General features: G+C 49.2%; 2 protein-coding genes across 3 annotated transcripts in view; one reads left to right on the top strand and one right to left on the bottom strand.

Annotated features, from left to right (window-relative positions):
* The window catches only part of POLH (DNA polymerase eta), a 38,192-nt gene extending 36,654 nt beyond the window's left edge, over window positions 1-1,538 (top strand). The window contains exon 11 of the mRNA XM_015136432.3: window positions 90-1,538. Within this exon, the coding sequence (XP_014991918.3) occupies window positions 90-984 (895 nt within the window). The 3' untranslated portion in view covers window positions 985-1,538. The remainder of the gene's footprint in view (window positions 1-89) is intronic.
* A 5,098-nt stretch (window positions 1,539-6,636) lies between these two features.
* GTPBP2 (GTP binding protein 2) lies at window positions 6,637-15,269 on the bottom strand. Of its 2 annotated transcripts, NM_001266862.2 has the most exons (12): window positions 14,973-15,160; window positions 12,983-13,009; window positions 12,290-12,474; window positions 11,820-11,928; window positions 11,427-11,624; window positions 10,952-11,126; window positions 10,574-10,793; window positions 9,994-10,129; window positions 9,802-9,860; window positions 8,690-8,861; window positions 8,060-8,224; window positions 6,637-7,847 (listed from the first exon to the last, which is right to left on the bottom strand). In NM_001266862.2, the coding sequence occupies exons 1-12, from the start codon at window positions 15,156-15,158 to the stop codon at window positions 7,671-7,673; spliced, it is 1,809 nt and encodes a 602-aa protein (NP_001253791.1). In that variant the 5' UTR covers window positions 15,159-15,160; the 3' UTR covers window positions 6,637-7,670. The 2 variants fall into 2 exon arrangements, with proteins under 2 accessions (NP_001253791.1, XP_077854653.1); XM_077998527.1 differs by lacking the exons at window positions 8,690-8,861; window positions 9,802-9,860 and having other exon boundaries at window positions 7,530-7,847; window positions 14,973-15,269.

Genomic DNA, 15,269 nt, shown 5'->3' with positions numbered 1-15,269 from the left:
AAAAGAGATACAATTCATGGACTTAGCAATAGGTCACTATTTTAATATTCTAAATTGCTAATCATCTTATTTCTTTACTTTCTGTATAGGTCTCCTCCTCTCACAATGCTTTTCCTCTGTGCTACAAAATTTTCTGCCTCTGCCCCTTCATCTTGCACAGACATCACCAGCTTCTTGAGCAGTGACCCAAGTTCTCTGCTAAAGGTGCCAGTTACCAGCTTAGAAGCTAAGACCGAGGGAAGTGGCCCAGTGGCGACAGCCACTAAGAAAGCAACCACGTCTCTGGAATCATTCTTCCAAAAAGCTGCAGAAAGGCAGAAAGTTAAAGAAGCTTCACTTTCATCTCTTACTGCTCCCACTCAGGCTCCCACTATCAATTCGCCGTCCAAGCCCTCATTACCTTTTCAAACCAGTCAAACTACAGGAACTGAGCCCTTCTTTAAGCAGAAAAGTTTGCTTCTAAAGCAGAAACAGCTTAGTAATTCTTCAGTTTCTTTCCCCCCACAAAATCCATGGTCCAACTGTATGGCATTACCAAACTCTTTACCAACAGAGTATCCAGGCTGTGTCCCTGTTTGTGAAGGGGTATTGAAGCTAGAATCCTCTAAAGCAACTCCTGCAGAGATGGATTTGGCACACAACAGCCAAAGCATGCATGCTTCTTCAGCTTCCAAATCTGCGCTGGAGGTGACTCAGAAAGCAACCCCAACTCCAAGTATTCTAGCTGCTGAGGACCAAGTGCCCTGTGAGAAGTGTGGCTCCCTGGTACCAGTATGGGATATGCCTGAACACATGGACTATCATTTTGCATTGGAGTTGCAGAAATCCTTCTTGCAGCCCCACTCTTCAAACCCTCAGGTTGTTTCTACCGTATCTCATCAAGGCAAAAGAAATCCCAAGAGCCCTTTGGCCTGCACTAATAAACGCCCCAGGCCTGAGGGCATGCAAACATTGGAATCATTTTTTAAGCCATTAACACATTAGTGCTGCCCTCAGGCTTGCTTTTACGATTTAATATTTTTTATCTCTACAGATCTTTAATATTTTATCTTTACAGATTTCCCTGAGAAGAAGAATTATGAAATTTTTAATACAAAAAATAATCCATTTAGGTGCCGAGTTAACAGTCCCATCTCTTCACAGGTGTGGATTCTAATCCCACTGCTGATAGAGATGTAAAAATTCATCCTACCATTGAGTTTTTAATCTTTAGCATTTAGGGAGGCAGTGTCATATAGTAAAGTGTGGGCCTTGGAGTCTAAGAGACCTGGTTGCAAACTTAGCTCTGCTTATTACAATGAGGGCCTTGAACAGGTCATTTTCTTCACTTTCTCATCTGTAAAATGGAGATAATACCTTACAGATTATTGCAGATTAATAACAATGTATTCAAATTATATAACTTGGCTGGGTACAATGGCTCACGCCTGTAATCCCAACACTCTGTGAGGCCAAGGCAGATGGATCACCTGAGGTCAGGAGTTCAAGACCAGCCTGGCCAACATGGCAAAACCCTGTCTCTACTAAAAATAGAAAAATTAGCCAGGCATGTTCTGGGCACCTGTAATTCCAGCTACTCAGAGGCTGAGGCAGGAGAATTGCTTTAACCCTGGAGGCAGAGGTTGCAGCGAGCTGAGATCATGCTACTGTGTTCTAACCTGGGCAACAGCGCAAGACTTCATCTCAAAAAATAAAAAATACAGGCTCATGCCTGTAATGCCAGCACTTTGGGAGCCTGAGGCAGGGAGATCACAAGATCAGGAGTTTGAGACCAGCCTGACCAACATGGTAAAACCCCATCTCTACTAAAATTACAAAAAAAATTAGCCGGGCATGGTGGCGCACACCTGTAATCCCAGCTACTCAGGAGGCTGAAGCAGGAGAATCGCTTGAACCTGGGAGGCGGAGGTTGGAGTGAACTGAGATTGCGCCACCGACCACACTCCAGCCTGGGCAACAGAGCGAGACTCCGCCTCAAACAAAAACAAGAACAAACATAAAGTTGCCACAGAAAAGGGACCAAGTTTAAAAAAGGGTTATAAATGTAATGAGACTTGCATAGTTAAAAATAAAAAGGGAATTTTTTTTTTTTTTTTTTGAGACGGAGTCTCCCTCTGTCGTCAGGCTGGAATGCAGTGGTGTGATCTCAGCTCACCGCAACCTCCGCCTCCTGGGTTCAAGCAATTTTCCTGCCTCACCCTCCCAAGTAGCTGGGACTATAGGTGCATGCTACCATGCTCAGCTAATTTTTGTATTTTTAATAGAGATGAGGTTTCACCATGTTAGCCAGGATGGTCTTGATTGCTTGACCTCATGATCTGCCTGCCTTGGCCTCCCAAAGTTGCTGGGATTACAAATGTTAGCCACCGATCCGGGCCCCCGAAAAAAAAGGGATTTTAAGAAAAGCTCTCTAGGCTGGGTGTGGTTCCTCATGCCTATAATCCCAGCATTTAGGGAGGCTGAGGCGGGTGGATTGCAAGAGCTCAGGAGTTCGAGACCAGCCTAGGCAAGGTGGCGAAACCCCGTCTCTACTAAAAAAAATTAGCTGGTCATGGCAGGCGCCTGTAATCCCAGCTATTCGGGAGACTGAGGCAGGAGAATCGTTTGAACCTGGAAGGTGGAGGTTGCAGTGAGTTGAGATCACGCCACTGCACTCCAGCCAGGGTGACAGAGTGAACGACTGTCTCAAAAAAAAAAGAAAAACTTTGTAGCTCTGTGATGGGCAGTTCAGATAGTACATTGACCAGATTTACATGTTTTCAGCTGGAGAATGTGAGGTGAAGCCTTGAAACCCTAAAAGTGATACGGTAACTAGGGCAGGTCTCTCTCTACACAAAAGCGACTTAGTAAACAGTGAATTTCATACAGGTAAACCCTATTATACCCTCAGTTCTAACCATTGGCCTATCTCTTGCATTTTGTTCTAATGTAGAATTAGATTGCTACTTGACCATTTCAGGAACTCTGTTTAGATAAGTCATAATCAAATCTTGCTGGGCACGGTGGTTTATGCCTGTTATCCCAGCACTTTGGGAGACCAAGGCAGGTGGACCACGTGAAGTCAGGAGTTCAAGACCAGCCTGGCCAACATGGCGAGACCCGTATCTACTAAAAATACAAAAATTAGCCAGGCGTGGTGGCAGGTGCCTGTAATCCCAGCTACTCGGGAAGCTGAGGCAGGAGAATCACTTGAACCTGGGAGGCAGAGGTTGCAGTGAACCAAGATTGCCACTGCATTCCAGCCTGGGTGACAGAGTAACTGTCTCAAAACAAAAAAACAAACAAAAAAAAAACTCTAGATCATCTCTAGAACATTGCTACTCCCAAGTATGATTTGAGGAACAGCAGCCTCAGTATCACCAGGGAACTTGCTAGAAACAGTCTCAGCCTCACCACTACTCCCACTTAATCTATTAACAAGATTTCCCAGAGTGAGGCAGGCTCGGTGGCTCATTCCTATAATCCCAGCACTTTGGGAGGCTCAAGCGGGCAGATCACGAGGTCAAGAGATTAAGACCATCCTGGCCAACATGGTGAAACCCCGTCTCTACTAAAAATATAACTGGGCGTGCTGGTGTGCACCTGTAATCCCAGCTACTCTGGAGGCTGAGGCAGGAGAATTGCTTGAACCTGGGAGGTGGAGCTTGCAGTGAACCGAGATTGTGCCGCTGCACTCCAGCCTGGCAACAGAGCAAGACTCTGTCTCAAAAAAAACAAAAAAATTTCCCAATGTGTATCTTAAAGTTTGAGAAATGCTGATCAAAAAGATACTAATGACCAGGTGTGTAGAGGACATTTTCTTAAGCCCTTAAGTACAAATTTAAGAGTTAAGTGCTTCAGCCATTAAGGTTACTGGCTTGTTCATCTTTCCCACTGGAGTATAAATATTTAGTTTAGGGTTTAAAATTAGTTATGTAGCTTTTTGTGCTTGCCCATGTTTATACTACTATTTTTTTTTTGAGATGGAGTCTTGCTCTGTCACCAGGCTGGAGTGCAGTAGTGCAATCTCGGCTCACTGCAACCTCCGCCTCCCAGGTTCAAGAGATTCTCCTGTCTCAGCTTCCTGAATAGCTGGGACTCCAGGCAAGCACCATCAAAGCCCAGTTAATTTTTGTATTTTTAGTAGAGACAGGGTTTCACCATGTTGGTCAGGCTAGTTTCGATCTCAACCTCATGATCCACCCACCTCTGCCTCCCAAAGTGCTGGGATTACAGGCATGAGCCACCATGACCGGCCTATAGTACTGTCTTCTTATTCTCCTTTCTTGTGTGTGAAAAGTCAGCTCTTTTGGCTTTTCCATTATGATAGGGGAAACTTGAATTACACAGGGAACTCAACTGAAGAAGAACTGAAGTAGGTGGTGCTGGGTGAAGTGGGCCCAGAGAATGGTGTACACATCCCTCCCATACATATACCCAAACTTTTTTTTTTTTTTTTGAGACGGAGTCTTGCTCTGTCGCCCAGGCTGGAGTGCAGTGGCCGGATCTCAGCTCACTGCAAGCTCCGCCTCCCGGGTTTACACCATTCTCCTGCCTCAGCCTCCCTAGTAGCTGGGACTACAGGCGCCCGCCACCTCGCCCAGCTAGTTTTTTGTATTTTTTAGTAGAGACGGGGTTTCACCGGGTTAGCCAGGATGGTCTCGATCTCCTGACCTCATGATCCGCCCGCCTCAGCCTCCCAAAGTGCTGGGATTACAGGCTTGAGCCACCGCGCCCGGCCACTTCTACTTTTTTTATGTGATGGAGTTTCCCTCTTGTCGCCCAGGCTGGAATGCAATGGCATAATCTCAGCTCACTGCAACCTCCGCCTCCCAGGTTCAAGCGATTCTCCTGCATCAGCCTCCTGAGTAGCTGGGATTACAGGCATGCATCATTACGCCTGGCTAATTTTTGTATTTTTAGTAGAGATGGGTTTTCGCCATGTTGGCCAGGCTGGTTTTGAACTCTTGATCTTAAGTGATCCACCTGCCTTGGCCTCCCAAAGTGCTGGGATTATAGGTGTGAGCTACTGGGCCGGCCTCAACTTCTTTTTATCTTATTTATCAATTGGGGGGGGGGGTTCTATATTTAGTTTGAAGAGATGAGGAAGATTTGAAAACCACTGGATCTACCAGGAATTTTTTTCTTCAAAAATATTTTCTGCTTTTATGATACCTGAATATCTAATAAAAGACAGTATTTAGCCAGTCACGGCAGCTCACGCCTGTAATCCTAACACTTTGGGAGGCTGAGGTGGGTGGACTACTGGAACCCTGGAGTTCAAGACTGGCCGAAGCAACATGGCAAAACAAGTCTTTACAAAAAATACAAAGACAGTGGTTTATGCCTGTAGTCCTAGCTACTCAGGAGGCTGAGATGGGAAGATCACCTATCTGGGAGTTCGAGGCTGCAATAAGCCATGATTGTGCCACTGCACTCCAGCCTGGGTGACCATCTGAGACCCTGTCTCAAAAAAAAAAAAAAAAAAAAAGACTACATTCACTGTATACATGGCCTTTTCCCCCTAACTAGATATGTACCTTCTTAAAGGCAAGGATTCTTCATAGTGCTTTGCCCATAATAGGCGCTGATATTCATTGGATGAATGTATATAGTGAAGAATTTTAGATCTGATTACCACAATTGGGACCATAAACATGTATAAACTCCTTGGGAGTCTGCTTTATATACTTTTTATCCCCCTAAATGTTTCATTAATGTTGCAGAGAGGCTTACTGGTTTCTGGAGGTGTCTTATTAAGTATTGAAATATGATTTTCTAAAATTTCCTTTATAATACAGGCAAAAGATAAGTAAACTGTAGACAAAGCTTTCATCTCTGTCAGCAGCTATACAGAGGAAGTAAACAGCTTAGCCCCTAAACAGGAGGAAGTTGTTCAACTACAGGCTTCTTAGTAGCAAGTTAAACCAGTTATATTTTGTAAAACTGAGCCTGAGTGGTAGGGAAGCTATCACTTTAATACTCTAGAGGCAGAATGCCACATAGGACTTTGGGTCACATACTTCTTTTCCAGGGTCTCCTCAAAATGCAGTTTCTATTTACAGTTGACTTTGGCCCCTCTTTACCCATGTCAAAATCAAGTAGTCTGAACATGGAAACAGGAACAGGGACTAAGGTTTGGTCAAGTGGCCCTCATTGTTCCAAGAGTAATTTAGGCTACATAAACTTGGAAAGTATAGGACCAGATTACCTTTTGTCTCTAAATTCTACTCTAAGTAGCTGGCACTGTATCTCTGACAGGGCACAGAAGTGGGCTCCTTACTATTCTGACCATCAAGTGGCCAACTCTTCAAATACACGGTAGCTATCTATTTCACGTGAAAGGCCTCAGTACTCTGCTCACTTGAACTACAGAAAACAGGCCACAATACTTGGTTACAATACTGGAACTCTGAACCTATGTGAAGGAGAGAAAAAGAATGGTGAATGAGATACCAGCTGGGTTCTTTCCACATTCAGGGCTCAGCAATGTTGGGGTTTTACTTGTCTCTAATCCTGGAGAGGTATCTAGCCTTGGAAGGAAGCTGAGCCTGTAGCTAACGCATAAGCACACTGTATTCAATAAAACATTTTTATTCTGTACAATATATATGTGTATTTAAATATATATACATATGTATATATATATATATATATGCGCAGAGAAACCTCAGCCAACAAATCCCTGAGTCCATGGGAACCCAGGACACTAACAAAGGGAAAGGAGAGTCCATGCCTAAAGAGTAGGAAATATGGCAACATCTTTCCCTTTCCTCCTGGTTCCCTGCAACAGAGGGAAGGGAACAGTCACTACAGATTACTAAAACAAGAGGGTTTAGGTGGGGCAGGAAGGTGGGGTGAGAGTGGTAGGATGGGGAACTCAGATGCCACCAGTCTGGGAAAGTAAAACATTTGATCCAGCATGAAAGCCAACATGACCACAGAGGAAAAGGACCAGACTGATGGGCATGCAGCTGGCCTTTGGTATATGCCAAGCCTTTGCTTGGTAGCCCCACACCTGGGCCAGCACAACAAATAGCACCTGTGGGGCCTATGAGCCGGGAGAGGGTGAGGGAGATAGAGATTGGGGAAATGGCCCTTGAGTGAAAGGGAGATAAAGCTGAGGAAGAGGCCTCAGGCCTCAGCACAGGGTGGGAACACTACCATTCACTGTCCCTGTGCCATTTCTTCAGACTCTGAGCCACCACCACCAGATGGCCAAGAGCAGATAACCTTTTGTCCACAGCCAGGTAGAGATGGGCAACTTACATGGCCTTGAGAAGAGGTATAGAAAAAGGAGTGCTTTTGAGGGCCACCCCGTTGTGACAATTCCTGAAGTGCAGAGACCACACCAGCAAAACATGCCCAGTCTTAGTAGTGGGGCCGAGGAATTGATGAGTGGATGTAGTCAGCTCCAGCAGACAGGCCACAGGGTTGCCAGGTTTGATGAGCCAACCAGGTGAGCACACAGCTTCTGAGCACTGCCCTGAATCCTGTCTTCTCCCTCAGGACTGCCCTTTCATGGCCACACCAAGTTTGGCACCTCTCCAGAAAGTTGGCAGGGAGCAAGTGGCAGCACCCCTCTCTCCCTAGCCTATTAACACACAGAGCCGCCAATGGCGGGGCAGCATGGCCGGAAGTCACCTTATATATTGTAGGGACAGCAATAGAACTGTCCCTGCCTGAAGGATTCAAAAGCCCATGTTGGCCTGGGCTTCTCCTGCAGTAATGGCTTGTACATCAGTGACATGGCCGATGCCCTTGGTGACACCCTCCCGGAACAGCAGTTTGGCGCCCACCTTCAGGTACTCTGGGTGCTTCAGGAAGCGGAAACGTACCACTGCCTTCTCGCCTGTCCGCAGTTTGTCCTGCAGCAGATAAGTGGTCACTCCCCTGGCCAGTGCCTTCTGTCCCATTCTATGCCAGCTGTGGCTCTCCACCCTCCAGAGGCCTATCAGGCCGCTACCCACCCTAAGTGGGGTTTTATTCCCATTGTGGGATCAAGGAGTTCTCTGCCAGTCTGGGGCAGGCCTCCCTCTTTTCTGACCTCTGGAGAAATGGAAGGCCAGGTCCCTCTCACCTTGGCATGGATCTTTTCCACCACTGCCGTCTGACGTACGTTGCCCACGTGTACTGTCACCTGGAATCCTCGTCGGAAGGTGGTGGCATGGAACAGTAAGACTATCTCTGCCTCAAACACTGAGCAGATGGTAGGATTCATCTCCGGGCTCACCATCACCATGCCCTGGGGAAGAACAGACCCCAGGCCCAGGAAGGGCAGCTCTAACATCAGACTCTCCCTACCCAGCCATCCCACACCCTTTATAGCTCCTGAATTTCCTCTTCCTCTACACAACTCTGAACACTTCGACTTCAAAAGACAATAATCAAAACTCTCAGAGGGAATGAGTCTTTACCCACCTCCTACGTCCTCTAGCCCATCTAACGCTTTGCATTTTTAGGGTCCTGAACGCTAAAAATAGTGTGCACTAAAAATAGTGTAACATAGTGATTCATATTTAGTAATCTGCACTTCATGAGTATGCTAAGCTGTTTTTATAGTCTCTGTAGCTAGACCAGAAGCTTCTTGGGTCAGAGAGTGTGTTTTCTCTCAGTTTCTCTGAAGCACCTTAGGTAGGTGCTCATTCAGTAGCCAGTCTCCTAGGCACTTCTCTTAGTGTTCCCTCCCCAACCCATGCACCCACCTCACCTTGCGAAGCAGGGCACGGTCAAAGTCCCCAAGCGCCAATGTAGCAGCCTGACCAGCTCGCAGCACACGACAGGCAGAGCGGTTGCGCTGGATGCTGCATACTCTCAGTTCCAGGAAGCAGCCATCATCCGTGGGGCCCACCACCAGCTGGTCCCCCTCACGGCAAATCCCACTGCAGCCCAGAGGGCAGGTGGCACAGTGTCAGCCAAGGTCCCCATACCTACTTCTCTATTAGGATCACCCAGAGCATTCCTTCCCTTCTAGGGTTGAGTCCCTCAAGTGGGGAAGAAGAACCCTAAATTCTGACTTGGATGTAGGGGGGAATCACTGCTAGAGTTCAGAATCAGAAAACTAATTTCAAAAAAGGCCAGCAGTGATGGCGGACAGAGAAGCACTTGCTGGTTTAACACTGAACACCTAACCCCTGAAGGAGCAAGTTATCCCCTTGAGTTTCATTCTCTGCTTTGCAGTCTTAGGCCAGGCGCAGTGGCTCACACTTGTAATCCCAGCACTTTGGGAGGCCGAGGCGGGTGGATCACTTGAGGTCAGGAGTTCAAGACCAGCCTGGCCAACGTGACGACCCCATCTCTACTAAAAATACAAAAATTAGCTGGGCATGGTGGCAGGCACCTGTAATCCCAGCTACTCGAGAGGCTGAGGCAGGAGAATTGCTGGAATCCAGGAGGCAGAGGTTGCAGTGAGCTGAGATCATGCCACTGCACTCCACCCTGGGCAACAGAGCGAGACTGTCTCAAAAAAAAAAAAAAAAAAAAGCAAGCAAGCAAGCAAAGAAGAGTCTTAAGTGACGTCTCTCATTTCCCTATGTGAGATGAAATCAGTTGAATACACTCTAGTTTTTTTCCTGGAGCCCAAAACCCACACTTCTCTCTCAGGGGCCTGGAGATTCCCAATAGGCAGCAATACTGTTTCTTCCCTCCAAAGCCAACAGACTACCATTCTCCAGCTCTTCTGATAGTGAAACCCTAATCTGCAAATAAGCATGTCCTTTAAATGGGTTCTGTTCAATTCCAGGGTCTCCTCTTTTGGGCCAGAATGTCTTTGAATATACGGGTGAGGGCTGAGTGGGGAGGGTAGCAAGCAAGACAATTCACCTGGAAAGTGTCCCTCCAACAACAGTCCCCACCTCTGGTACTGTGTAGATTTCATCTACCTGAAGCCAAAGAAAATGCTATCAATGGCCTGCCAAGTAGGGCTGGTGGGTCCAAAATCTCTAAACAGACTCTGGGTTTAGTCTGAAGCAGCCCCTCCCTGTTTCCCAGCCTATTAGCTGGGCAGTCACCTACCTGGAATTCTGTCAGCTGCTGCATGAGTTCCTCCTGCTCTTTGCTGTTGGTGAGTGGCGGCAGAATATTCAGAAAGACTTTGAGGAGGTCCAGACTCTCTCCAGACACACTGGACAATGTGAAGATGGGGGTGACACTGTAGAGGGAAGCATAGAATGGACAGATGAAGACACTCCAAACAGGAGGCAGAGGCCAGATCCCCATACATGGAAAGGTGAGCTTTGCTCTTGGCTGGGGACCCCTCTCTCCTGTCTGCAAATGGCTCAGAAACTCTGGGCGTTCTTGTGAGCCAATCGAGCAATGTCACACAAGAAGCCCATCCCAGAGCCCAAGGGAAACAGCAAATGCCTGGTATAGCACTTCATCCCCATGGTCCCAGGCATCAGCAATGCTCCAGGTTGACTAGTAGGGAGGGTCAAGCCCTTTAGCAAGATGTCCCTCCACAATCCCAAGCTGAAACACCCACAGAACTAAGCCAGAACTGGTCTGGCCCTGGAAGAGTGGGATATCATGCTCCTGGGCCCCGGGATCTGTGGCAGCCTTCCTAGTGGATCAGGGCTTTACAGTAAGGTGGGCTTACTTGGGTGACTGAGCAAACTGCTGGGCAGCAGTGACGGCATCATCCTCAGAGGTGACTAGCATGGGGACCTTGTGGCACCCAGGCTGCTTGAGGACCCGCTCCAACTGTCGTACTGTCCTCTCCACTGTGGTCTTGGCACACAGGTCGATCTTGCTGACCACGATGAAGAAGGGCACTTTCAGGGCCAGGGCCAGCCCCAGATGTTCCCTTGTGGTGCCAGCTGCCTCAGAAGGACAGCAAGCAGCGGAAGAGAAGAGTGAGAATGCAGAAGGGAGGAGAGGGAAGAAGAGAAGCATTGGTCTGTCTCCAAGATTTGAGGCCCAGGGTAGGAGAGTCAGCACCCCCCTTCAGCCCTGTCCCTGCCCTAATGCCTCGTACCAATCCCAGTGTTGGCACTGACGAGGAGCAGGGCGCAGTCGGGGCAGTATGACGTGAGGCCAAAGATGGTGGTGTGTAGGTACTTATGGTGGCCTGCCAGGTCGATGAAGGTGATCATCTTGGAGCTGCTCTCACAGATCTCTTCTGCCGTCCGTGAGTCGCTGTAATTCACCACCTGGCCCAGGGCCCAGGGCTCTCAGTGCCCCCTGCCAGCCCTTCCAACCCCTTCAGAGTTGCCAGGACCTAAACCATTCCCTGGGTGACCCTGCCTCTTAATCCTGACCCCATTTTTTATTTAATTCAGTTGATTCCCCAATGATTTCCTAAGAGGGACAGAGCTTGTTCACAGTCCCCTCAGGGCATTCATCTATACTATTTCAAAAAGTCTCCACACTCTGCCCCCATCGTATGTCCTTCACTACTACCATCCCATCCTCAGAGTCTGGCCCCATTGGGTCCCACTGATCCCATGCACCTCTCCCTTGCTGTTAAAGCCCAGGATCTCGAAGCTGATGCTGGAGGTTCGGCCAGACTGAATCTCATGCAGGTGGCGGAAAAGGTTGAGCCGAGCCCGGCCCCGCCCATTGTCCAGCTCTCCCTGGGTCAGGACTCCAAGCAGAGTCGACTTCCCTGAGTCCACATTCCCCAGGACGGCCACACGGAGGTCTAGGAACTGTGGATGAATTGCCAGAGATAAGGACTCCAATCCCTCACCCCTCTCACTGAAGACTGGGTCAAGGGCAGTGACGTTCCCTAGGGAGCAAGTGATGAACTGGAAGCCCCCAGGATCCCAGGCCAGGAGTCAGCCTGCCACCATAGGGCCCTTCCACAGTGTGGACATGAGGGACAGGGATGGGTGTGTGCTCACCTGTTGGTTGTCAGGGACCTTTCGTACTAGCACCTCGGTGATCTTCCGGGGCATGTCGCTATCATAATCCACTTCTCGCTCTCGAAGAACGGTGATGTCTGCCCCAACCCTGTCACAGCAAGGCCACAGATGCCATATCTCACCTGTCCTTCTCCTATTCCAGGCTTGCTCTGGACCTACAGACTTCCTGCACCTCCCACAGAGCTCCCAATACCTTAGCGCACTTCCTACCACCCTCCAATTTATTCTTCATTCACAATTCCCTTTAAAACAAATACATATATCTTAATTCAAGGATCTAAACAGCCTAGGTCCAGTGAGGAGGGGACCAAAACACTAACCTTCCCCACTTCAGCCCTTTGTCAAGAGAAGGAAAGTCCCACCTTTGCCCCTCAGGCCCTAGGTAACTGGGTATGTATGGGTCTTCCCAAGTCAAATAAAGGAGAACTGGTGGGGAAGGGAAAGCATACTTCTCTGCCATCCGGTGCAGGGTCTTGAGTGAAGCTCGCATTTCCTCCTCAGCCAGCCCCACCAGCAGCCCATTGTCCTCTACCCCAATCTGGTAGACAGCCTCACCACGTCCCTCCTGGAGTCGCCACTTCATCTGTGTAACCAGGTGCTCAAAGCGGTACTGGGATGGATTCACCAGCTTCAACTTAGGGCAAGTGGGGTATCATGAGGTGAAATCAGAGGTGTTCCTCCCAAACCTACATGGTCCCCACCTGTTCTGCTGTAAGGACCAAGACTTTCCCTTTCCACTTAAACTCATACCTGATCCCCCTCCAACAGAACAAGGTACAGAGCCCTTAACGTGAATCATATCCTTAAACTGCTATAGACTATGAAGTTGGAAGGCTCTCAGAGAAATTATCCCATGCTGGTGGATCACCTGAGGTCAAGAGTTCGAGACCAGCCTGACCAACATGGAGAAACCTCATCTCTACTAAAAATACAAAATTAGCCGGGCGTGGTGGCGCATGCCTGTAATCCCAGCTACTCAGGAGACTGAGGCAGGAGTATCTGAGATTGCACCACTGCACTCCAGCCTGGGCAACAAGAGCAAAACTCCATCTCAAAAAATAGAAAGAAAGAAAAAAGAAATTATCTCACGCTGGCAAGGACAACCTACCCCAGCCCCTGCTTTTCCCCAGGCTAGGACTCACTTTATATTCAATGTTTCCATCTTCAGCCTGAAAAGAAACAGTGAGCAGTTACCATACACTGTCCAGACCCAATCCCTACTTCCCCTCAACTCCCACTGGGTCCAGGTAGCTAATTTGAGAAAGCAGGAAGCCCCACTGGCACTTGCTCAGGCAAGTGCCTGTTAAAGGTCAGTGGCAGGCAAGATGCTCTATTCAACGCCAGCATGGCCTCTATGAAGGGAAAGCCTGTAAGGACACAAGGAGTCACCCATTTAAGCCAGGCACAGAACCCTGAATCAATCCATTCTTTGATCACTGGCAGCACGTTCTTCCTAGATGCAAGATCATCCCTTCCTCCCCACCTCCAGGGCCTCAAACCCGCTTTTCCCAGAAGTCTATGTCTCTTCTGTGCCCAGGCTATTAAAACCTTTCTTTGTCACTGGTCTAGGAAACACCACTTCCTCCCTGCCTGCCCCTCTCAGCTGATGTCATCTAGAGTAAGAGGCTGCAAGAGGTTCTGGATCAGAGCCAAAGGGTGAGCTCCGCAATGGTCACTACAAGCCTGATGACCAAGATCTAGGTGAGAGAGGAGCAGAGCTCCAAAGTTGGGGCTGAGAGGAACAGAAAAACTCAGAAAATGTAATGAAGTGGACAGACTTGCTATGGCCTTCACCTCCTGCCGCCTAATCTCAGTGGAGGTGAAATCCTGAATCCACCCCACAGTATCTTCTAGTTCCAGTGGGTAGCACAGCACAGAAGCACCCTGTTATCTGAGCCTTCCTCTCCCAGGTGCAAAGGGATATGGGATTTGCCTGTTTGGCCAGTCTGCATTTTTCTATCCCTCTCTCTGGATATTTTATTTTTCCTTTTCCTTTCCGGTCATCATTCCATCCCTTCAAGGCTCTCTGGCTCCCAGGCCCTAACAAGTCTTCACTCATAATCTCCACCTCAAGGTGTGTTAAGGAGATTATTTTTTTCCCCATCAATAAAAACCTTCCAAAAACCTTTTAATCATTTTTCTGGGGATGGGTGGCTTCAAAAAATGTGGTGCAAGAATGAGAGTCTAGGGCCCAGATCAATGGTTCCCAAAGTGAGGTCCTGGGACCAGCAGCATTAGCATCACAGGGGAACTTGTAAGAAATGCAAATTCTCAGGCCCCTCCTCACTAGTAAGAAAGAATCATAAATTCTAGGCTGGGCACGGTGGCTCACGCCTGCAATCCCAGCACTTTGGGGGGCCGAGGCAGGTGGATCACCTGAGGTCAGGAGTTTGAGACCAGCCTGGCCAACATGGTGAAACCCCGTCTCTACTAAAAATACAAAAATTATCTGGGCGTGGCGGGCACCTGTAATCCCGGCTACTCGGGAGGCTGAGGCAGGAGAATCGCTTGAGAACCCAGGAGGCCGAGGTTGCAGTGAGCTGAGACAGCGCTACAGCACTCCAGCCTGGGCAACAGAGTGAGACTCCGTCTAAAAAAAAAAAAAAAAATTGGCCGGGTGTTGGGGGCCAGCAATCCGGGAGATTCGATACATGCCAAGTTTGATAATCACTGGCTTAGGCTGTGTGTAAGGAACACACTGCTCTTTTCCCGGGTACTCCCCTTCTCCATGTGGAACAAGTTTAGAAGAAGTGGTGGTTACTCTGTCTGCCTCTTGTCCCAGGATGCAGTCTCTCTTCCCCTATGGCGGCACACGCAGTTGGTTGGGGTGCTCTTCCTGGGATCCCCTTTCTCTACTTCTCTCCTGCGGTAATCTAGATCAGAAGGGGGAGTCCTCCCTCTCCACTCTTCCTCCCTCTCCACTCTTCCTCCCTGAGATCCTGTCACCTGAGTCCAGTCTCTGCCCTTCCTCTCTGGGGTCCCGGGACCGGAAAGAGGGGTTCTCCTCCCATGCCCCTCCTCCCTGGGGTCTCGACAACGGAAGGGGGGATTAATTATCTGGGTCCCGCCTCCCTGGAGTCCTGGGCCGGAAAGAGTGGCTTCTTCCCGCCCCACCACTTCTCAAGTGCTCACCTCGGGGGGCAGGTACGGGGGATTGTTGGCTTTGCCCCCTCTGTTCCTTCCGTTCTTCTTCTTTCCCTTTGGGCCCCCGCAGCCGCTGGTGCTGCCGGCCCCCCTAGCCTTGAGGGTTCCGCCCACGGCCGGGCCCCCTCCGGGCCGGCAGCAGCCGCCGAACAGCTCCGATACCCGCGAGTCCATCCGCCGCTGCCGCCAGCCCCCCGCCCGGCCCCTCCCGCGGCCGCAGCCGCCGCCGTCGCCGTCGCCGCCGCCCTTACTGCCACTGCCGTGTCCGGCCGGCCCGAGCAGAGT

The sequence above is a fragment of the Macaca mulatta genome, chromosome 4 (assembly GCF_049350105.2).
Source record: "Macaca mulatta isolate MMU2019108-1 chromosome 4, T2T-MMU8v2.0, whole genome shotgun sequence".
Lineage (NCBI taxonomy): Eukaryota > Metazoa > Chordata > Mammalia > Primates > Cercopithecidae > Macaca > Macaca mulatta.
Note: the sequence above shows the minus strand (reverse complement) of the source record. Positions and strands in the feature narration are given on the sequence as shown.

Bases quoted from the DNA above. Each gene is read 5' to 3' on its own strand.
- GTPBP2 (NM_001266862.2), bottom strand. From the start codon at position 15,158: ATGGACTCGCGGGTATCGGAGCTGTTCGGCGGCTGCTGCCGGCCCGGA. The intron at 12,475-12,982 runs GTGAGTCCTAGC...ACTTGCCCTAAG, and splicing joins ATGGAAACATTGAATATAAA to TTGAAGCTGGTGAATCCATC. The intron at 7,848-8,059 runs GTGAGAGGGACC...TATCTGCTGCAG, and splicing joins TGGAAAAGATCCATGCCAAG to GACAAACTGCGGACAGGCGA.